This window comes from Polyodon spathula, chromosome 9 (assembly GCF_017654505.1).
Source record: "Polyodon spathula isolate WHYD16114869_AA chromosome 9, ASM1765450v1, whole genome shotgun sequence".
Taxonomy (NCBI): domain Eukaryota; kingdom Metazoa; phylum Chordata; class Actinopteri; order Acipenseriformes; family Polyodontidae; genus Polyodon; species Polyodon spathula.
This window is the reverse complement of record NC_054542.1, coordinates 1553137-1577824: the sequence shown is the minus strand read 5'-3', so window position 1 is coordinate 1577824 and position 24688 is coordinate 1553137. Positions and strand designations below refer to the sequence as shown.

Below are 24688 nucleotides of genomic sequence, written 5' to 3'. Positions count from 1 at the left end.
CACTGTGAGTGAAATGGTTAATGTGCTTGCTGGCGCCAGTCTATTGTAAAAGAAAAGATTTAAACAAAACAAAACACTCAAAATAAATGGTGAAATGGCCAAACGAACAGACAGACAAAACAGTAGAGCAACCGACAAACAAGTACCGTGCTGGTGCTTCCAGCACGTCGTAGCAATTGTTATTTCTTATTTATAATTACTTTCTCCTCTACACACCCATTCTGCACTCACCGAACACACAACCCAGAGTGAGTCAAACACTGCATTTTTTATGCAGGTGTACCGAGACTCCATTGCTAATCAATCATTCAGTTTGGAATCTCGGTACATCTGCACATGAACTAATTTGTGCACTTCCAATTACTGTTACATACTTTGTCTGCACGTGAAGTGATTGTGCAATCCCTGTACATAAATACAGCTATATATTTTAAGTCATGCATGCTACAAATGACTCATTTATATCTAGTGCACCAGTACCTATACATCAACATTAACACACCACACGCAACACATAACACAAAAATACGCACAGGGGTAGGGCACTTTGCTACAGTACCCCATTTAATCATGCAAATACAGGGACTGGGAAATACAGTTATTACTTGTGAATGAAGCCATCCAAGTAAGTTCAAGACATAAGCTTGCTTTGATTATGTCTCTACACACCTTTCCTCCCTTCTTATAATTGTGGGATTTAGTGAGGACTTGAGCAGGATTAGACTATAATCATTTTTTCTACTTCACAGTTTTTCAATCAGTTAGGTTGACCCTTTTGACACCTTAGATTTTTTTTTCATTCACATTTTTTATTATCATTTTTACTCAAGATAGCACCTGAAGTTCTGTTGTGTCACTGTGAGCCTGCGAATCCACAGCTACACGCAGACCAATGACCTGATCCCACAAGTTTACTACAGTATTTGTATGGTAATGTTGCCTAAGCTTTCCAATGAATTTAGCTGGAATAAATTGATATATTATACATTTTTGTTCATCTGATCTAAAGTATATTAATCCCAATAATCATACATGAAACATGTCGACCCCAGCGCTAATATCAACTATTAAAACTGTGTCAACTGTGCTTAATATCCCTCCTGGTAATGTCCACCCGATTACAATAACAAGATTGAAATGCTGTGGCTTTAATATAATAAGAGTCAATGGAGGCAAGCTCCTGATAATATCGGCTCATTTTATATCACAGTCCAGTTAATATCATTCTAACCAGAAATACAATCTCAGAAGATTAGAAAGAGTATATGTAAGTTGCTGTACACCCTTATAAGAGTATAGCAAAGTAGCCTGTACTGACTAAAAGGCATATGTGTTGTATTCACACTTCTTCTATTGCTGCAGTTTGTACTTATTTTGACAGGTTATTAGTGAACTCCTGAAAGTTAGCTCTGCTTATTGTCACCATTTCTGCTCTGTTCCTTTGAAGTGATATTACAAGGGTTTGACTGTCCTAAAAAAGAAGAAAATGATATAATAACACAATAAGACTATGCTTAAGTGTAATACCCTTGTGAAAAACATGTGTGTAATCATATTTAAAAAATCAGGGCACTTATTACTGTCTCAGCAATAGCATGCACCTATTCTCTTTCTGAATGGCAGATGCAGGCTGATAGGTAAAATGCTGGATTCAATTAGATCATAATTTTCCATCCAGCTATGCAACCAATGGAAAGAGCACAGCTGACAGTCAGCTCCAGTTTAGTAAATCTCCTTTTCATTTACTGCGTCTTTATTAAATCCTCTATATAGCTAGAGGCCGTTTGACATTCTGCAAAACTGAAGTTCATGGTCATTCTCAGCTGCTTGCATACAGTTACAAAAAAAAATAAACTGAGCCACTGACAGCACAGGTAAGATATTATTTAAACTAATTTTGTTCTGGCAGCCTGTTACTTTGCTTCATGTCACAGGTGTCCTTGGCTACTGAAATCGGAAGCATTTAGAATGCTACAGGTGTTCTGTGAGGGGATCAGTGTGTACATTATTCACGCTACCTAAATAATGTGAAATAAACGTGTTGAAACAGGATAGCCATTACAGTGCAATGGGCATGCATTATTAAGATAGTGTAAAGAGGTTATAAGTCTGTTTTTGCTCGAGTTGTGTAAAAATTCTGTCTAATTATGTTGCTAATTATGGACACTGCTGTCCTTTTTCCAAAAGTATTATACTAAACCAGGAGCAGCAACAATGAATGAATCAGTCAATAAAGACTATTTGTTAAATATCCATACTGTTGCAGACAAGGAGTAATTGCCATAACACAAGCTGACTCTAATAAACTGCCCCATAATTGCAGAACATTGCCAATCGGAAAGCAGGAAAAGACTAGGGCTGTGCGGATTGTCTGAGTAATTCCCTTTAAGATGTTTTCGTTGGCACGTACTTAATGAAAATGAACCAGCCTATTATTTATTGTGTGCATTTCACGACAAGAAAAGTTGAGAGACATTTTACTTCTGAATGTTGGATAAGCACAGTTTTGCTATCTACACATACAAATTATGTTGAATACACTTTCTGGAAAAAAAAAAGATTTTTATTCTACTGACACAGTCTAGGTGAACAGTGCATTACTTATGCAATGTTCGCACAGCACTTTATTGGGAAAAGATCTTTATAATAACCTGTTTTCTGTTTTTATCTGGCTTGGATGTTTGGTAAGTCTTGATAGAGAGTCTGTAGAGTGCAGAGATGTACTGTAACCAGATTCTCATTTTTGCTCATTACTATGGTGGTAGTAGGTGGAGTGGGATAAAAATCTACAAATGATACAGGTCTCCTATTTAAGTAGTTATTGTGTAATGCTATTGTAAAAGCATAGCAAAAGCATTATAGTAAAGTATTGCAAAAGCACAGCAAAAGCATTAAAACCTCAGACAAGCAAAGTACAGAGTGTGTTAAGTTTGTTATAACATAGAGAGAACACTGGTTAACCACTATTTAACCCATACGCTGTAATATATCATTATTGTATGGAAAACTACAAAATTACCATGCAAATTTACAACCTTCAAATGATCATTGTGACTTTTTTTTTCATTTCACAGCAATGGTGCAAATTGTGCACTGTAGTGGTATACATTTGCTATTAGTAACCTGTATCATTTCTTTATTGGTAGAGGACAACCATAATGTAGGCAATATGTCACAATTAACATTTTTGTTAACAATCCCTACACCTCTTTCTCTCAAATACAGTATTTAGCAAGTTCTTCTGTTTCTTATTATTGGTTAGATAATTTTATAAATATAACTTCTATAAATAAAAGTTTGTCTGAGCTATGGTTTAGAAATGCTGGCATACTGTGTTCAGCATTTAAAGGACATTAAAGGTGAAACCTCAGTAGCTTCATTACAAGTTTGTTAAGAAGTGTCTTATTTGTGTCAACACTTTTTAAATGTAATCATGGAGTATCTAAAAGTAATTATTTCCTTTCTCTGTTTTTGTTTTTACAGCATTTGACACACAACACATTTGGTTTATTGTGGGTTTGTCCGAGGTTCTCATGGAAACCCTTTCTGTCAAGCATTTTTTCTTGTATGCCTAAGAAAGTAATTCTATGAAATTCTGAAAATGTCTGGAACGGATTTTCCTCCAGAAAGAAACGACAGCCTACTTTTTGAAAATGGAACATTCCTCAGAATCGCCCCAACGTCCATATCAACCGCTGTGGACTCCTCTGAACATATGGAAAATGTCTACATATATGTTTCTGTCTTTTTAAGCCTGTTGGCGTTTCTCCTTCTGCTGCTTGTCATTGCCCTCCATAGACTCAAGAACATCATTACTTCCAGCTCGACTTACCCAGAATGCACCAATGAAGGAGGAAGCTCCTTTACCAACCTGGAGATTTGTAGCCTGTCCTCTCAGAGATCTGTTGTGTCTTCTGTCTCCCCATGAACACACTCATTGAATATTAATGTTTTGCAATGTATATATGTATTCTTATCACTAAAGTTTAAAGAAATTGAGGTGTGTTGAGATGCCTTGTCCTTGCATTAAACTACAGGTAAACACACTTAACCATGCGTCAGCTCTATCAGAAAGTGATCTGCACTAATTCTGTACAGTAATAGCTTCCGGTTAATGCTTTTTTTTGTTTGTTTGTTTTACATCCCTGTACCTTTTCTAGGAATAATTCTGTGTGTGTTGTTCAAATGTGGAGTTTTATTCAAAGGTACATGAGCTACCTTAACTACTCTGTATTTACAGTATAGTGCTGTCTTATTATTTAACAGACTTACACATCAAAAACTGGGAAATAGTAAAAACCATGAATTAATGACGAGACCGTGTACAGTAAAATACAAGACTTGTACCGTTTCCTGTCAACATGGCCCAACTGTTCATTAACCAAATTTGTGAATTATCACATTGTGAAATACCTGAGAGCACTTGAGTTACTGTCCTTCAAAATGACTTGTGAGGATAACAAACCTATAGAACAACACCAATTGATAACAGGCATGTAACTCTTTCAATACTGCATACCTGTGAAGAGGTCAGGAACAATAACCCCACTCAACACAGTTCACCGGTTATTCGGTCCCAGTCTTGGGTATACCCCTATATCATTTGTGAATGAATTATTTCCAAACAGGGAACTGAAACTATTTAGTTTGCTGTCATTTTGCAAAGTTACTGAACATGCAGAAAAAGGTAACATATTTCTTATCCTGCTGTGCTCTATGCATGCAGTAAGTAATGTAACAAATTACAGAGCATCTACAGTATCATGAATGTACATGTATTTTTAAATGTGTTTAATTTTGTATATAGTCTGTGTTACAGTTCTTTGGGCGAAATTCATAGCTGGTTGTATGTTGAAACTTTATTCACACCAGCTGTGCAGCAGGCGGATGGTGCTGGCTCTTATCACTCAACAGGATATGTCACCTTCATTTTATCTTTACGGTATCTACCAAGCCTAGTGTCAGCTCAAATTAAGAACTCAGCATTTGAGAAAACAAAATATGGCCGTGGGACGGTACGAAAAAAACGTAATTGTAAGCTGTGTGTTGTGTAATTGAGCCTTATACAGGAGATTGAAATGTTGGATTTTATTGGGTAAGTTGATGTGTTCAGAAGTGTATTAAAGTAAATGTCTTTTTTCCATCTGTTTTTACTGTATTACTTTTTTGATTACTGACAAAACCAGAAGGAATCAGCTAAGCTGAATGTGATGTGTTTAGGCATTTTCTCTTTCCAAAATAACATTGATGTTGGGTGAACTTTCAAAGGGTGAAAACTGCTAGAAATGTCCTGTCCAACCAGTTGTCAGAAAAAAAAAATAGTTGAATTGGCTTTTAGATATAACACAGTGGAAAATAATACCTCAAAACAATTTTATATAAATACCAGGGTGTACCATGCCTGGAACAGAAGCTAGTACTGTACTTATCACCTGAAACAGCCAGCCTCCCACACACTCAATGCAATGCTTAATCCTTACTCATAGAGAAATCATTGACACCTGGAGGAAGTGCCACTCTACCTGAAAGTAAGAGATTTATTTAACCTTGCATAATAGCAGATATGTTTAAAAATGAAAATACATGTTTGCTGTAACGTGCTCCTTTCTAAATTACACATTTGATACCTACAGTTGTCAAAAGTTTACATACCCCAATGGAAATTTATAATTTCTAGAAATTTCTCAAAAACAAATAATTATAGGAACAATATTTTGTAGCAAAAGGTTTGATTTTGTGGAGGAGGAAAAAAAAGTTACAAGAAATAGATGACTACAGTTATTTATTTCAGCAGTTTTCTGAGGACTTCTCTTATGCACATCCTCCAACTCATACCAAAGATTCATAATCGGATTTAGATTGGGACTTTGACCAGGACATTCCAGAACCCTGATTTTATTCTTCTTTAATCATTCTGAAGTAGATTTTGATGTGTGCTTGGATCGTTGTTGTGTTGCAGTGTCCCGTTGCACTTTAAACCAAGTTTTGTAGTGGAGGGTTTCAGATGATTGGCCAGTGTCTTTTGGCATGCGATGGAATCCATTTTACCATGTATTGGAACTAAATTTCCTGTGCCATTATGGGAAAAACAGCCCCATAGAAGGCTATTACCACCTCCATGCTTGACAGTAGGTATGGTGTTCTTTTCTTTGTATGTCTCACCAGATTTTCTCCAAATGTAACAATTATCAACGTGACCAAATAGCTTGATGGTTTTGTTTCTTAACTCCACAAAACCTTTGACCAGAACTCAAATCCATCATTCAAATGCCGTTTTACAAACTTTAAGCGATTGTCCTTGTGACATTTTCGTAAGAGTGGCTTTTTCCTTGGCCTGTAACCATTGAGACCGTCACCATGCAATACTCAGCCTATGGTTGAAATAGAAACCCCAGTCTCACTTGCAGCCAGTTCACTTTGAATATCTTTGGCAGTTAACCTTGGATTGTTATTAACCTTCCTCACAATTCTTCTACTTGTTTTTGGTGGAAGAAAATTCTTTCTTCCAGACAATACTATCACAGCATCATTTCATTGCCTACAGCTTTATTTAATCTAGTTTATGTAAATTTGAAATTGAACCCCAAGTGGAGAAGGTTGAGTTTGAAGGAACCCTTCCACTGTGCTTTCAGCACCAGTCTGCTGCGTCAAGAACTGTGTATCTTTTCTCCAAAATCGTGGATCAGCATTAATCATGCAGCATTTTTACAGCAGTGAACTTCAATAGCCTTTATAAAAAGAGAGAATTACAGACGGGAATGGATTTTGGGGTTACTAGTATTAGCACCTATAGAAATGCAATTTTCAAAGCAGCATATTTTAATGATTTGATAAATCAGTTTGGTCAGTCTTAACTGTTTTCTTTAGCTTTTCTTGTCCAAAACCTTTGGTTAAGAAAGTTTTGTATTATTTTAAAAGGGTTTTGATATTACACCAAAAACTTGTGAGAAACCCAAACTCCACAGATGTAGAGCTGTGGTAAATGAGCAAATTGCTGACAAGAAGGCATGTAATTATTGGAGGCCTACTGTTCATTCAGGGGTGACGTTTAGTGTTATGATTAGTATATCAAAGGCAATGCAGTTTTTGCAGTGATTACTTATTAAGTCACACAGATAAGCTAATTAGCATATTAATGTTGCATTATACATCTGATTAGCATATTAATGAGGAACTGCTGATGCTTTGCATAGTAATGAGGAGACAAGCAATGATTATCATATTCATAAGACTATTAAACGTTGTGTTTTGTAAGACAGAAGCACATACAAATAGTTAATTAGGAATTAAATTGCTTCATATGCATACACTGTCTAATAAACACCATTGTTTGTTTATAACAAACTTTGCTATCCCACTTTTGGGCAGCAGTAAATCCAGTAAAAGTTCACTTATCACCAGCTAATCCTCAGCTAGTACTTCAGGCACCTGCCCAAAATAGACAAATATTCTCATAATTTGTAATAATAATTTCTCTTAATGGGCTGAGAGGAATGCTTCTTTTCAAGTGAATGTTTAGTTTCGAGTTATGCATGTATGAATAGAAATTATTTCACAAGTTTTTTTCTGTATAAATAATAACTATACATAACTGTATAAATAGAGGATAGTGAATAATCATTTGTGGTATAGAGTTTTTATTCACCATAGGAGGATGTCCCAGTAAATAAAAAACGTTTATCACGAACAATCATTCAATATTCTGTTCATACCGCAAATATATATTTTAAATAAACGACAATACAATTTCAAACCTTGTTTATGGCCTCTTCATCTGTAGATAGAACTTTTACCATTACCAGTGTTAATGAAGGGGCTACAGGCTGGGTGGAGAAGAGGCAGGCAGATCGGTAACTGACATCTCTTGACTACTCATTCTCAAGAAAACAAAGCAACAACAGCAATCTGAAATCACTGGGTGAGAAAGGTGCTAGCTATGCGTGGGTGCTGTTTTGTTTATTTTGAAGAGTTCTGTGTGTAGGGTTTTGTATATATATAAATAATCAAAACAAAAAAACACAGGAACAAAATAACAGTTTGAACAAAACCCTACACACAGAACTCTTCAAAATAAACAAAACAGCACCCACGCATAGCTAGTACCTTTCTCACCCAGTATTCTCTCTTACATGCTCCACAACACACACCAAACTTTGTTCCTTTTTATAGGATGTGACCAGGGGTAATTAGCAATCAATCATTCCATTACCACCTGGCCACATTCCATATATAGATAGATAATTATTTTAAAGAACCAAGGCCAATTTTCTGAATGAAGAATGAATACGTTTCAGAATGAAAGTGTTGTTATATATTTTAAATGCCTTGCTGCATATATAAAAAATGCAATATAGTACCACCCAGAAACACTGGAGTTTCCTATACTGCTGTTCTGCACTATATTATATTATAGAAAGCACTATAGATTTTTATGTAAGCGAGACTTATTTTTACCAAACTGTCCCACACAGTTTCTAGACAATAAGAACAAGACAACATCTAACCTCTTGAGTCTTGACTTTCCTTAGCCTGGTAGCAGTGTTGGATTTAAGGCTGGAACTACAAGCCTGAAGCCGAGCTTCAGAGCCTTTTATGTCAAAGCCATTGTCAAGGTCGGTGTTAAGGCCTTGATCCTCTAGGCCAGAGCTTCCCAACCCTGGTCCTGGGCACCCCATATGTCTTCTGGTTTTCATTCCAACTGAGCTCTCAATAACTAAACTATACATTGCTTATACAATGTAATTGCAAACTTGAAATCTGCAACTGTTCAAGAGCTGAAAACAAGTAAAAAGGTCCAATTAAGCAAATTATTAATTAAATTAAGGGTTTAGTTAAGTTATTGAGAGCTCAGCTGGAATGAAAAACTGAAGACACATGGGGTCCCCAGGAAGCCCTGCTTTAGGCCAAAGTCGCTTTCAAGGATGGGAGCCTCTAAGGTGAGGTCATGTCAAGAACTTATATTTCACTGAGGATAATTGTTTTCAGGTTGTGATAAAACACTGGCATACTCTACCGAGATCGGAACCTACCCAGGTCAGGACCTGGTGTCATGCGGCTTGGCTACGCGATTTCATACTGCTTTTGATAAAGTAGGATTGACCTACTTTATCTAACCTACTATTTCCATATGAGTTCAACAGATGCATCTATGCTGTCCACCCTGACTTATAGAAGTTTGTTGTGCAGCAAGCTGATGTGAAAACCAAGTTATGCATACAGGGGTAATATTTTATACATGGTGGAGGTGTTTTAAAGATAGCAATAGAAGTTATACCTTTCCTTGAAGTTAGAGAATATAACATTTTAGTTACATTAAAATAAATATATTAAATTACAACATTAAATAAAACCTGCTGTTTACAGTTTTTTTAAACACAAATATATTTATTTTATTTGGTGCACTAGTATAATAATAAAAATGATATAAAAAAATATAATAAAATTATCATGTGCAAATATGCATTTTTTTTAAATATTTGCAGTTATGATTTAGAGTCACAGAGTTCAATGTTGATGTAATTAGTGTTAATGATAAATAAGTAGTGTGCTTTAAAAAAAATCTATTTTAAAATATTCATAATGTTTTAATAAAATCTAAAATAATAATTTAAAAAAAACATATTTTTGTTAATTAAACAGACTATATATGTAAGTTATAAACCACGGCGGGCCGTGCGGTTCCCATGATATATAACACGCCTGGGGTGGTGATACCCAGAAGTGGCCTGTATCATTGGAACCACACGGCCTGTTGTGGTTTATACCGCTTATAACATGGCTACCTGTCATTTGTGGGAAGAAAAATAATTAAAATAATTAAAACACATTTAAATTAAGACAAAATCAGAAACTTTTATTGTGTATACATCCACAGTGTAATATAGTCCCAAATTTAATTAAATTAAATGAATCGTTCTCTTATTAAAAATACATTGTACATGTTCGTTAATTGTGAATTTCTGCATCAAAAGTGAAACTAAAGGACTGAGGACAAGCTGTAATGATGGGCGGAGTTTCAAATGACACTAAGGAAGTAAGGGGAGCGGCTGCGATGGAGACTGAAGCCGGATCTTGAAGTGAGTTTGTTAACTCGTTATATGCAAGGCACACATATTCTAGTATGTTTTCATACTTTTGGATTTTAAAATATGTTTTTGTTAGTTGTCAGACATCCTCGCATCCAAGTCATGCCAGATTAAGTTAACGATTAAACCAGACTTTACACACCAGTCCGACCGCGGGACCTCAATTTCCTGCAGATACCTCAAATCTAGGACGGTAATTCGGGGGGTGGTGTCTGTCCTAGTTTTTACTTGCTTTTCTAAGAGTTTTCCTGACTGACAGGAATACATTATTGCTGGTTTTAAACTCACTGTCAGCAGAGATGTTAACAGAGATGTTAAAACCAGGTGATTACATCGAGTCGCTGAAGAAGATGAAGTCCATCAGATCACCAGCTGTTAAGGCAACAGAAAAAATTTATGAGAACATGGTCAAGTGACAACAGCATGATAACCCACCACCAAAATTCAGGAAAGGGATGGACAAAACCAACAGAGCAACCCCATATTCAGCTAGGCCGCATCTTACAAGTGGTAAAAAATGATAAATACAAAGTATCATATACACTTCCAGGATCAAGCGAGTGTGTGACTGATTGATTTTCAGTTGCAGAAATCACTCTTCGTCAGAAATTACAGAAAGCCACTCTTCATAATAAGTTTTACATCCCATATGTGCATGACAATGGATTGAAGCATTTTGATGCTGTAGGGATGAAAATCTTGTGATCCATTTGGTGGTGGCAATTGTTAATTTGTTGCTTTGGCTCATCAACTTCAAAGAGTTGGCATATTTTGGTCAGCAGACAGTGTGAGGGCTGAAATTGTTGATGAATTAAGAACCTCCCCCTTTGTGCAGGATGGGTCACATTATGTCAATTTTAATAGAAGGAGAATGGAATGATTATTTGGAATCCAGGAGTCAGAATGGCACTTACAATATAGAGACAACCTAACTTTGCTTGCTGCTGCCAAGGTGTATGCGGTTACCATGTATGTTTATCTTGCTAGAGGGGAATTTGAAATTAAAGACATAAAGTCCAGTGAGGTTTTCGATGGACCTGTTCTTTATATGGGTTATTTTCTAGAAGGGCAGATTGAGCACTATGTTAGTTTGCAGCTGACAGCAAATGAAGATGAATTCACTGAGACTCACTCCACAGCATTTTGACCGATGATTTGACTAAGAGAATGTCTGTCTCCAGTACCGATGGCAACCATATGTACGATGAAGAATGTGATGAGACAACTCAGCACAGCACACTGAATGATGAATGTGAAAGAAGGTCTGCAGCAAACCCTGGTAGTGACCGTTCTTTCGAGGAGCAATGCAATCACACACCTCAGCACAGCACACCAAACGATGAATACAAGAGAAGGTCTTGTGATGAGACACCACGGCATGATATGCTGCCCACCATTCATCAGTCAACACCGTTGCCAGTTGAAATTATAAGAAAAAGTATGCAGCATTGTATATCAGAAGACCAAGCTGTGCTGCAACGAATTTAGCGTGTGAACAGAACCTTTCTATGCCAACGATATATTTCAACCCAGTAATAGAAAACAGAATAGTGGATCCCTTGGTATCAGTAAATGGATTACTCAGAGTAGCAGGAAGGAACAGTGGGGTTGTTTTGAGTTTAAGAGCAATGTTAAACACCCAACGTGGTACAGGGAGTGGCTCCAGTGGAGGAGGAATCAGAATCTCTATCCCGGTTGGTACAACATTGATTGTGTGTTTTGAAAGATTTAATGGGTTTATCAAGTGTGACTGACCCAGTATAACTGCATTTAAGTAGGTTTTAGGGTGATTTTTCATGTTTAGGTTGTACAAAAAAATAAATAAAATGCTGCTATGTGTGAAACATCTACCCCGATATGTAATAACCTCCCATTAAACGTAAATAAATCACAGTGTGTAAAGCGTCTCCCCCTATGTGTAGAATACCCCCACCTATATGAAAAAAGTTACCCCTATATGTAAAACACCCCAATATGTAAAAAATTACCCCTATATGTAAAACACCCCAATATGTAAAAAGTTACCCCTATATGTAAAACACCCCAATATGTAAAAAGTTACCCCTATACGTAAAAGTTGTTTTGAGTTGAGAGTTGTTCACAGGGGCAAAGATCATTTTTACATTAGGGTAGAAGTTTTACATTTTGGGGCAGGTGATTTTACATTTATTGATAATTTTTTTACAATTAGGGGGAGTTTATGTAAGCATACTCCTTATAATTAGAAATGACAGGGCACATTGAATGAGGTAATAGAAGTCTTCTGAGTGGTTAGAATCCAAGACAGCATTGAGGTTTTTATACCAGCAAAGGAGATGGTTGACTATGTACACTTGTTACATACTCTTGTTATATCTCTTATGTGCCATGTGTTTTTATAAGAAACCTGTATGAATTTTTAAAAAATGTAAAGGTCCTTTCCCACACATTTGACTCTGAATCATTGAATCAGTCATTCAGATGTAGGCTGGTGATGCAAATGTGTGACGTCTGTTTACTGAAACTGTACTGTGTTCTGGTATTGCAATATAAAAACACTCGGAAACTCAAAGAAGGTTAATGACAGGGACTTCACTTGCTATACAATTAAGCAGTAACTGCAAAGTACATCAAATGTACAAAGAGTTTACAGTCTTCTAAATAGAGCAAATACGAGACTGAGTCAAGAACTTTATACTAGCAAGAAATATGGTTGTCTCCAAGCACGCTAGGTGTGGCCAATAGCTATAGCTAGTATACAACAAGAGTTTTGGTCATGTGCATGGTTTTATGTTAAAGAGCACTGAACTAGTCAGAGGCAAGACACAAGTGTGATGTTGTTCTAAATCATTATGGTGCATCCAATAAAATGTATTTTACAAGCTGCCTTAGCGAAAGCAATCATGTTAAAACAGAGCTCAAAGTTTTTGTCAATATTACACTTATTGGCAGAGTGTTTTTTTTTTTTTTACACACTCGCAGTGTAAACCCATGGAATGCAATTTGCTTTAGCATGTTGTTTGAGGGTTTGGTATTGCATATACCTTTAGGTTAGCCCCAGGGAAATGGTCAAGGCAGGGCTATATAATTACACTGTTGATTATCAATAGTACAGATAAAGTAGCGTGCCCTTTGGTGCTGCAACAATCAGTGACAGAGACCTGTAGCTTTAACAGATACTGCAGGCATGAATTTCGAAAGTCAAAATCTATCTCAATCACTTTGGCTGGCAGAGCTGTTAGATTGATGCCTGCTCTCACAGAGTCTAATATTTGAGGGGATGCTACAAGGACAAGAATGTGTTTTGTCTGTTTTTTTTATTTTTTATGTGGTCTGTCTACTAACTTCATGTGAAATTTGTCTGGGTGTATTTTTGGCACTATCCTGTCTTCACTGCTGCAAGTGTTTAGATATTTCATGTTAAGACAACTCAATTCAACCCAGTGAGTCACCATCTCTCTAGTAAGTGCTGAAGTTAGAAAAGTGCTGTAAAAAAAACAAAAATTCTCAGAGACACATGACCTTTGAAAATGCCTTTGAAATACAGCTGGACAAGGGGCTATGACTTCCTTTAATAATTCAGTACCAGTAACAATCATTACAACCAGCAGTATTGTATATTTAAGATATCCCGTTTTAACTGAAATTGAAAGAAAACGATAAAATAATCCACATGCAGGTTGCCAGTTACTATATTAAACACCTGAGCAACGCACATCTGCTGGGATTCAGGGATACATTTCACACTGTAAACATTGCAGCAGTAGAACAGCTGAATCATATGTCCTTGAAACTGAGGCTAACCTTGAAGACTCAATCTGTAGGGCTTTTTGTAAAGCTTCTTGTATTGTTCATCACAGTATAATGTTTGACATCATAGTTAATCACCGTTTTGAATTTCCTGTAGCGATTTACCTTAAAGGTGTAGTAGGGCTTCATCAGTGTTGCTACCCTCCATTTCCAATAAGTCTATATTAAATGGAAGTGTAACTGTAGCTGAATCATGTACATGGACTAGGTATATTGCACAGACCTACATGTAGAGGAGGACAGCAGGGATTGGCGGGCTCTAGAGAGTTTTACATTCAAAGAAGATATATTACAACTCAAAAGGTCATCAATGATAGGGGGAGTGAAAATGAAGGATGAAGGAAAATGTCTTGATTGAAACAAGAAGTCCTCCAAAGATCAATACTTGTACTGCAATGTAACCATTCATCTTTTCTTTTTATATTAACGGTTCATTACTTGCTTAATACGTTACTAAATTGGTTTCATTATGTGATAATGGTTAGATAATGTGTAGCGACTTGTTTATCATTGTCAGACCCCCCCCCCCCCCCCCCCATGCACACACACATTCAGTATTAATAATGTCTATGGCTGTTTACATGCACTTGAAAATCGACTCTACAGTCATGACTGTGTGACGTTGTCACGCGAATACACCATGAAACAGCAAAAGGACGTCCTTTTGGCATCGTGACTTTAAGGGCAGGGTGAATTGCTTTCTCACAGTAAAAACAGCTGTAAAAACCCATATAAATTGGAGCAGGAATCGTGCTTGTGGCTCAGGAGGTTTCGGCAGTCAATATCCCATTTTTCTGACTTAGTATCACGTAATCCAGCAGAAAGGCCGTACAAAACATAGACACATAGACATTATTTTGTTTATTTTATCTTTCATAAAAAAATGGGACAACCGTAAAAAACAGGCCTCAAATAGAGAAGTGACTTCCACTGGGAGCCTGCAAGGAAGATGCTGTTTGTGTTTTAATTATAATCCAATAGCTTTTCTGTGAAGCAGGACTTAATTATCTCTATTGCAGGTATCCCAAATGACACTAATTGTAATTTACGGATAGATTGAAAGGAAAGCAATCACAATGCATGCACTTATTACGGGGGATAGAACCAGAGTTTTCACTCCAAAATGTTCAAGTTAAATGCTGGCCAGGGTAGACATTTATTATTCATTCCAACTCCTCTGAGATTGTCTTGTAAATAGTACAGATTTGTTGACGTGGGGCATCTAAAACTGCTCTCATTGGCATTTGTAAAGAATCGCTGCACTGAAGGGCAATCAAATAGGAATCATAATATCTATAATTCATGTACCACCTCGGGTTGCATGATGGTGGGCTGCAGTCAGTAATGCAGAATGTCAGTATTCCAAAGAGCACAGAACAAAATATTCCCACAACTTGCTAGATAACTTCTTCTTGATAAGACATCATTTACTAAGAGGAAGATATAAGACTAACATTGATTTGCTTACAGAATGATGATTTAAAATTTAAAAAAAAAATCAGTTAGTTAAAAAATAACTTCTATAGGATTTTTGACAAGTCACTTCGAGTCACTTTAAAAGCTAATTAATTTAATCAGTATTAATATAAATGCAGGGCTATTCTCTATGGTTGTCTGACTTAACCCAGTTAATGGGAAACCTGTATTTAATTTTTTTTAAATAATATTCTTTGATGAGAAATGTTATCAGGTTGGGGGGTTGCTGAGAGGCCCCCCTGCTTGATACAAGACATGTACTGGCTGTGCCAAATTGACATTCTTCAGCTGGATATTCCACAGGGAGCATCGCACTGTCATACACTATCGAGCTCTGTGGTGTAAAGATTGCTTTGGAGGTGCGATAAGAGGATGTCCATTGGCTTCAGTTTTCTCACGCTGTTGTGGGGACTGATGCTTTGAGTGAACATAATTGGACATTCTAAATTGAGGAGAAAAACTGTTGGAAAGTTATGTCAAGTGTCCTTAACAGGGAAGGAGTATTTAATTTCATCTCCCACCTTCAAATGTTTTGTCTCGCCATGTAATTATGTGATTCTCTTACAATTCCAAGCAAAAATGATTCCAAAAATATACATTAAAGGACTGAGGTAGTATTTAAAGACATGTTTAAGATAACTGGAACATGTTTATTTGTGTTCCAATTCTCAATTATGTGTAAGCAGGAGATCATGCATGCAAAGTTTAATTTAGACTAAGTTTCCAGTCTTAGCCAAGTCCCAGAAGAAGCATTGTGCATCTTTTACATTACTGTGGTTTAGTGAATAACTGTTGATCTTGTGTCCTTTTCATTTGTAAGCAAGTTGAATTTGACATTTCAAATTGGATAAAAAAATAAACAGGTAAAATTGATAAAAGGATAAAAACCCTGTCCATACTATTAAAACTGTAAAATTAGTTAAACTGTATTAGTTGCCTTTGAACTGGATTAAGAGTGCTAAATACGGTTAGCATCTACACTATGGAGAGTTAATACAGTACTGGTAAACCAGACTCGAAACCACCTCAAGCAGCCTTGAGTCTGGTTCTCAATTACATCGCATCAGGTAGTGAGGTTTGTCAGCAGTGTGGACGCTGCTGTAATACTGAACTACATGTTATGTGTATTTTCCAATATTCCAAAATGCTTTCTGATATTTTATGGCATGTGGACATTACAAATACAGTACTCAGAACAGACGCCTGAAGGAGTTGAGAACGACTATCAATACTGCTGTACCGCATACAATTTCTGAGGCTTGTTGTAAAATGGTGGATCATGGAGCAATGTGATCAGATGCCGAAATCAAGGCACATTGATATCTGGAGTGATGAAAATCGGTCAAGGAGAACTTCAGTGTTCAAAACTAAACTTTAACATGTACCTTGGGTTTTTAAGAAACAAAATAATAACGTTCATGCTAAGAAGTGCTTTGTCTTCCATGGGCATGAGCTCTGTATTTGCCGGTTTGCAAACACAGAATACAGTGCATGGTGGGATAATGTCATATTAAGTCATATTTCTCATACACCCTGTCTGTTAGCAGCTCTGGGGCTCAGCCTTCTGTTCTCTGACGGCCTTGCTAGTGGCATGACTTGATCTCAATTCGGCGTCTTGTCAGTGAACCACCCCAGAGGATGTCTCAAATATGCAGCATAGACAGCCTGTCATCTCCTGTCAGTCTGCTGGAACCAGCTGAAAGCCAGACAAACTGGTCCCTAGAGGCTCCTTCTGCAATTCAATGTTGTGCAGTGCTTTCAGAATCTTAAATGAGTTTGTGAGTTAAAAAAAAAAAAAAAAAAAAAAAAAAAAAAGTTAGTTTTTCACACTCTCATGTGGCTTCTTGTTTGTTAGTTGGCCAAAAAAGGTCGAGCATCTTGTATCCTAGATTGCAATCATGTCACTAGGGTGACCGTCCATCCCTAATAGGATGGATCAGTCCCTAAATGTAAAGATCCAGTCCCGGTTCCGGGCTAACAGAATTTTTCCCGGATTCCTCGACACAGTGCAATCTTACAGTTTAGCTTTGGATACTGGGGTGAAAACATTGCTAAGAAGCATTCAAAGTTGATATTTAAGTTGATATTTAATTTTGAAATACTGTTACTAATTATATAATACTACCCCCCCCCCCCCCCCCCCCAAAAAATAAAAAAACACTAGTAAACTACTATTTGTTTACTACGACGACTAAGAGCAACAGCAGAGCTTGTTGATCGCATTTGAGACTTCCTGATGCTATAGGGAGCAACTGCAGGATAGTGGAAGCATTCTGCTTACAGCTGAAGATACATTTAGGGCAGTGGTGCACGACTCTGGCCATGGAGGGCAGGTGTCCCTCCTGGTTTTTGTTCTAACCATACCCTAAATTACTTAATTGGACCAATTAAGCTTCTAATAAGGTCCAATAAAGTACTTTAGGGTGCAGTTGGAATAAAAACCTGCAGGGACACCGGCCCTCCAGGACCGAGTTATGCACCATTGCTTTAGGGCATGCATACAAACTGGTATGACAATAAGGTCTGGTTTTGAATTGCTCAGAAGGACAAACCATGTTAATTATGATTGTGGAGTGGAAAACTAAAATGGTATACCCATATAGTGAGATAACCAATCAAGCTCTAGTTAATGATAGAGAGATTAGGACTTGTAATATACAATGGAACACTACAAGCCAGTGGCATACAACTTGGTATAAAGTACTGTAGAATAATAAAAACAGTACTGCCAGTAAACATTTCCTCCGCTATTAAGTATATTTAATGAAAACGGCGTCTGTTCGTTTATAGATCTGGCGACCTTTGGAAACTGGCTTGAAAAAAAAAAAAAAAAAAAAAAAAAACACATTATAGCATATAGTGTAACTGGTGCTGATGTTGAGAATTCAGTAAGCCATGGCGATGCGCGCGACAAAAAGGCTGCAGCTACTGTACATGGTGCGTTTTTCTTTAACTCCTAATATGGGCAAGTCGACGTTTGTCAAATAATTGCAAAACACGTAATTTACCAAACGTTAATATTACTATATAAAGTGTGCCAACAGTATACCATTTTATGAACTGATTTCTATGGGTACTAATAATAAGCTATCTTTTTTTTTTTTTTTTTTTTTTTTTTTTTAACACATACTACAATAGAGAGCTGGGTTTCCCCACAGAACTATGATACTGCTACAGATGTCTAATTCGAGCTGGTTCACAGTCCAGTTAGTCAGATATATATATATATATATATATATATATATAATATATAACTATATACTTATATATTAGCACGGTGTCTTTTTTAAAATCCGACAGGGAACAAATTTCGCTGTCCCTTGTTTAAAGAATCTTGTTATTCTTCTTTCAATAAGAAGTCGAAGCTAATTTTTAAAAACGGGTCAGCCTTTTTTTAATTATTTATTTATTTATTTATTTATTTTTCTTTTAATATATGTGAATAAATACACAAATGCTACTTTAGTTTACTTTTTAAGAAAAAAATAAGTATTGGTGATTGCCGTTTACAGTATATTTTGTATTGTTTCTTTCATGAAGTTTATTCTTATTTCTAATGCAATGCTATTTTTTTTTTAATCTTTTGAGTATATTGAAAATTAAACCAGGTGATTTTTTTTCTCGCAGAATTCACTCTAGCAATGCTTTACTAATTAACTGAGAATGCTGCTAATTCAGCGGCAGCGACTGGCTTGCCAATTACAAATTCAACGGAAACAGTTGAAGCCTCCTAGTTTAAATAGCCGCGGCCTCAAAACGCAGCCATATTGACTGCTTTTTTTTTTTTTTTGTTTGTTTGTTTTGTTTGTGTTTTATTTACAATAACGATGTTACGGAGAGGGCAGGCAGTGCTGCCATTCTTCTTATTGGCCTTGAGGCTCACACATGCTCTTGCTTCAGCTCATGAACGCCTGCAGGATGAAGCAGCTAAGAATTCCTTGTCAGGGACAGGAAGCTTGGATGGTGGATTGAACATGAGCTTGCTTACTGATTTAGCCATTCCATATGCTGAGCACTTTTTTTCTGAACCTGGTTTCTTTTCACCAAATAGAAAAGGTGAACTCTCTGAGATTGCTGGTTATTCTGCAGATCAACAGCTGCAGTCTATTGATCATGTGTTTGCTGAGACTGAATCTGATGCTGCAAACTATGAGCTTTTTGATTTCAGCCAGCATTATAGGTATAATGAGGATGCATTTAGTGATGACTTCAATTTTGATTTGACCAAGAACTATGTCCCTCTTGTTGCTGATGAATACCCTATGGCTTCAGAATCTGAAGGAGATGTGGAACATGTACTCTTTGCTGATCAGAGTAATGACCCTGATGCTGACTTCTCTGAAGTCTTTGCAAATGCTGATTTAGTTACTTCAGATAAAGATAATGTGTCCAAAACCCGTGATCTTCTAGAAAGCCATGATTCAGTTATTAATCTTGCAGCAGAAATGGTTATACGCAATCAAGAGCTTGACTCTTCTGAAACCCTAGGCTATGATTCTGCTGCCTTTGCAGATCTTGAAAAGGAAGGGACTGGTACTCTACATCCTGAGGGGCATTCTTATCATCTTGAGGACCTAGACCACAATGGCATGCACATTTCTTCTTTTGACAGAGCTGTGCTTACTGATGTAACTCTGGAGTTGGATGAAGCTCGTAAGGTTGCCAGTTCACGCAGCTCTCCTGATCTCTCCGGAGGTCACATGTTGTCTAGTGTCTATGATGCCTCCTTTGGGCCCTATGGTGTATTTAATCTACCTGTTACTCCACGAAACCCTCCTCCCCGTAGCACAGGAGGACAGCCCACAACCCTGGTTTCAGCAACTTCATGCGGCGTCACTGACATGACCATCAGATTGTTTGGTGGAAGGTTGACAGACCTCAAAGTGCGAGGTAAGGGTTCTTGCTTAACCTGGTGTATATCAAATTCTGGAAGAGGTATGATTATCAAATCTTATTGTAACTATACCCCCTCCACAGCAGCCTTCTTACCTGTTGAAGTAAGCAAGATTGCACAGAGGTGCAGGTACAAGGTGCTGGAGAAAAAAAATGGAGTTATCATCTTTACAACTGCCTTCAAGGGATGCAATGTGAAGACACGGGTAAAATCTTTTTTTTCTTTTGACTCAACTTTTTTAAAGCCTGGTGCTACTATGCCATCACACATGGCCTTGTATAGTGTGAATGGTAGTGACAAAGCAAGTGCCACAGCACTGCTGTTCCATGAATCTTAAATTTTAGTCTTTTTGGGTCCTTTTGTCAACTACAGAACGTCTGCTTTTAAAATTCCGACTCCATTGGTCTTTATTGAGACTCCCTGCAATCCTACAGGTGCTGGCTAAAACTTTCCCATTCAACCTGATTTCTTATCTTTGCTTGCAGAGTGGGCAATATGTCTTGACCCTGCTGTGGAGAAAGAAATATGTGAATATGTCCTGTCCAATTCTCACACCTGATAGACCTATTACAATCTGTGGTACGAGTAGCATGACCATCAAACTCCCAGCAGGACCAATAAAAGCGCTTCGTGTAAAAGGTGAGCTGTTCTTGCCTGGCACTAAATGGCATCCTACTCTGGAATGTGTGGGTGTATTTGCTAAACCATATACCTTCAACTCCTGGCATGTGTTTGAAACTCTTACATATATGCTACAGTAATTTATAGTAAATGTCCTTTACAAGGATTGACACCCTTGTCAAGTATTGGCTCTTAACAGTACAAATGTAGTGTGGTGGTCAGTCATTAGTGGTGGCTAATATTGGAATCAGTGGATGAGTTAATGAATTTTCATGTATTTTTGTAAATGCTTGGTAGCAATTCTGAGTAAATAAAAGACTTATTTTGTAGTAGGCTTCCTCTGTGGTGTGTAGCCCATTGAGGAAAGCTGCCTATTTTAATAAAGGGAGATCTTTCTAAATTTCTTCCAATTGTAGATAAATTCAACAAATGGGTATCCATTTACGAAGTTGCTGTTCAATGCAAATATCAACTGTTGAGTGATTTGGAGGGAAGGATCACTTTCAGTACTTCATACAATGGATGTCACGTGAGGAGACTGGTACGCATGTCCTGCTTTCCACCAGTATAGGAAATATTATGCTTTGTATACAGCCTGCATTGTAACCTGGGAAGAATGGATCAATCCAGTATTTCACCTGTGTGCCCATACACAATGATGTGCTGAATATATAATGGGTTTATGTGACAAAGTGCCCTCCCCTGTGTATATTAGCTGTTATATGTTGGTGTGTAGTCATTGGTACACGGGATATAAACGGGTCTGTGTAACATGAGTGTTTAAAAAGTGTATTTGTATTTAGGCACGAGGATTGCACAGCACTTCACGTGCAAGTAAAAAGTAATAATATGTGAGCACGGGAAATTGTACCAAGACTCCAACTGAATGATTGATTAGCAATCGAGTCTTGGTACAGCTGCATAAAAGCAACATGTTTTCACCCACTCGGGGTTGGGTGTTCAGTGAGTGGAAAACGGGAGAGAGGAGGAGAATTAGAATTAAATATCAATTGCTATTGCGTGCTGGTGGGACCAGCGTGATACTTGTTTATCTGCTCGCCGTGTTTGTCTGTATAGTCAGTTTTGTGTATCCATTTATTTTGGCGTAGAGTGCCGTGTCCTGTCTTCTGTTTGTTTAAACCTTTAATTTACAATAAACCGGTGCAAGTGTCTTCATCATTTGAATTCATCCGTCCTGTGTTTGTGCGTTTTATTTCCTGGTCTGATGCCGCCCACTTTGGCCATCTTTGTGACAGTTTATTAATCCTATTTTAAATATTGGAACTGTTACACTCTTTGGCTGGTCACTAATATAATATGAAACCAGAATAGCCTTCCACCCATAGGAACAGGATGCTGTAAAGATTTTTTTTTTTTTCCCCCCCACCTAGATGGATCGTTATTTCTATAACATCTACTATCAGATTGCTCCAGGGAAGCTAGGGCAGGCACTCATGTCTTGTAGGACTGGAGTTAATGTTGCAGTCCCACCTGAAGAGTCTTTGCCATCAGTGTTTTGTGCCAAGTCTGGCATGATGATCAAATTACCAAAGGGAAGTCTTAACACAGTCAAAGTGAGAGGTGAGTTGTGTCTGTTCCTGTGAATTCTGATAGTGCCACTCCACCCCTCCTTACTAATTTCAATGTTGAAATTGAAGCTGTGAACCATTCACATGTTAAATTGGTGACATTTCAGTTACAGCCAGCCAAGAAGTAGTACAGCAGAAGCCTCAAATGGGCTTTGTCTTGTATAATGAGCACGTTGTTGGGAACTCTCTGGAATTTGTCTTCTGCAGATGGGTTTGGCAAGGCAATACCTGTCATTAGTATTACCAGGAAATGCAATTATCAACTCTTTCAAATGAAGACTGGAAACATCATCTTGGTTGCTTCCTTCCAAAGCTGTCAAATTGCATTTGTGGTAAGAATACTGAATCCTTTCGCCCCTCCTCCCTTAAGGCAATAATTTATTAAATGTTATTGCATGCTTTTGGCAAACTGCTTCAGTACAAGAAATACTGAAATGTCAATGGTATTTCTTTTAAGGATGGCAGCTTTGCCTTGAGTATCCAATTCCAGCATGGTGATCGTGTAATGGGAGAGGTAACTGCACTTTGCCATGAGGGTGGGTGGCCAAAACCAACTTGCCACCCTGAAACTTCCAGTCTACAGTCTCCAGTAATTCCTGTAGATGTGTCTGCTACCATCTGCAACAAGGATGGCATGATGGTAGTTCTACCCAATGGCCCTTGGTGGGGGATTGGAGTGACAGGTGAGTGTGAATTTACTGTAATCGCGGCACCTATACATACACGTTTTGAAAGGTGTTCAAAGAACTGGTGACAATCTGAGTACTGGTGCCTGATCAGCTGGTGCATTTGATTAACCAATGCATGGTCAATGGTGTTGTGCTTGTATTCCCTTTATTCTTAACTAAAGCTGCAGTGGAATTCCAAAGACTTGTACTTGATGTAAAGTGTACTTTTATTGCAGATCTTTCTGGCAAAGAGATCATTGTGACTAGTGAGGTTGCAGAACGATGCCATTACAATCTCTCTCTGCATCTGGAGAAAATAATTTTTACAACTACCTACACTGGCTGTTTTGTTGAGCAAGTGGTAAGTACATTAAGTGACAGAACACTTCATGGTTACCTGGGGGCTAGCTTGATATGTAATCCTTTTAAAATTTGTTTGATCTTCAGTAAAGCTAAACTTTCATTTAACTAGAATGTACAGTAAAGTTCCATTCAGCTTGTACATCCTTGCATGGCAGTGTAACTTTTGAAATGATATAAGCTTTTAAAAGGTTGTTTTGCTCATTTTTGTTCCCATTAGGGAGATCACTATGTCCTGACTGTAATGTACAGAACAGCCACTTGGAATCGAGGGTCTGTGCAGATGGAATGCCCAACCAGTGCTGTAAGCCCTACAGAATTGCCTCCTCCTCTTGCAGCCACTGTGGGGAAACCCATTTCTGTCTGCAGGTCCTCTAACATGACTGTGATGCTGCCTGGAGGATCTCGGGATAAAGTCTTGGTACTAGGTGTGTTACAAGCTAGATTTGGGTACTAGAACATTTTTGTGGTGGGGTACTTATACTATCAAGGACTAGTCCTATCCTGGGTGTAAACACATGGCTACATTTGTGTTGTAGATGAACGCAACAGGCCAGTTAAAGTCATTGATGCTCCCAAGTCCTGCAATTACAGCTTGGTGGAGAGAAGAGGAGAGATCCTCTTCACAGCTCCATACAGCGCCTGTGATGTCAAGATCCTGGTAATTCTCTTCAGTGCTTGTGTACTCTACGCTATATAGTCAATTACACTATATGGTAAAACTTAACTAAAACATCTTCTTGTTGGGGCATATTAGCGTAACTCTATGGAATGTTTGTTCATTAAGGGAATTTCGGGAGAACCCCTTGTCTAATTGTCATGAAATTTGGTATTAACATTTAACGTGTATCAGTTTCTGGGGATACATATGTGTTTGTCTGCATGTCCCTTGCATTTGATTCTGGAGGTTTCCTTTTGTTTAGTTTATTTACCTGTTCAACTTTTTTTTGTTTTTTATAACTGATTGCTGTAATGTTGCATCTTCTCTCCCCACCCCACACACAACTTGTGATTGTTGAGACTGCTAGATCCTGGAAACCAAGTTTCAGTGGTTGAATACTAAATTGACTTGGATGGGCCAAATGGCCGCCTCCTTTTTGTGAATTCTATTTTCAGCATCAAATCAGCTTTAGCTTGGTGGCATTTGTACAGGCTTGACTACTTTGCCGCTGTGTCTTCCTTCTCCCCTTGTACATCTAGAATGGA

The 24688-nt window shown here is 37.6% G+C and overlaps 1 protein-coding gene across 1 annotated transcript; it reads left to right on the top strand.

Annotated features, from left to right (window-relative positions):
• Positions 1–3489: 3489 nt before the first annotated feature.
• LOC121320368 (serine-rich and transmembrane domain-containing protein 1) lies at positions 3490–4156 on the top strand. Its single transcript, XM_041258616.1, has one exon. The coding sequence runs from the start codon at positions 3602–3604 to the stop codon at positions 3926–3928; it is 327 nt and encodes a 108-aa protein (XP_041114550.1). The 5' UTR covers positions 3490–3601; the 3' UTR covers positions 3929–4156.
• Positions 4157–24688: the final 20532 nt, after the last annotated feature.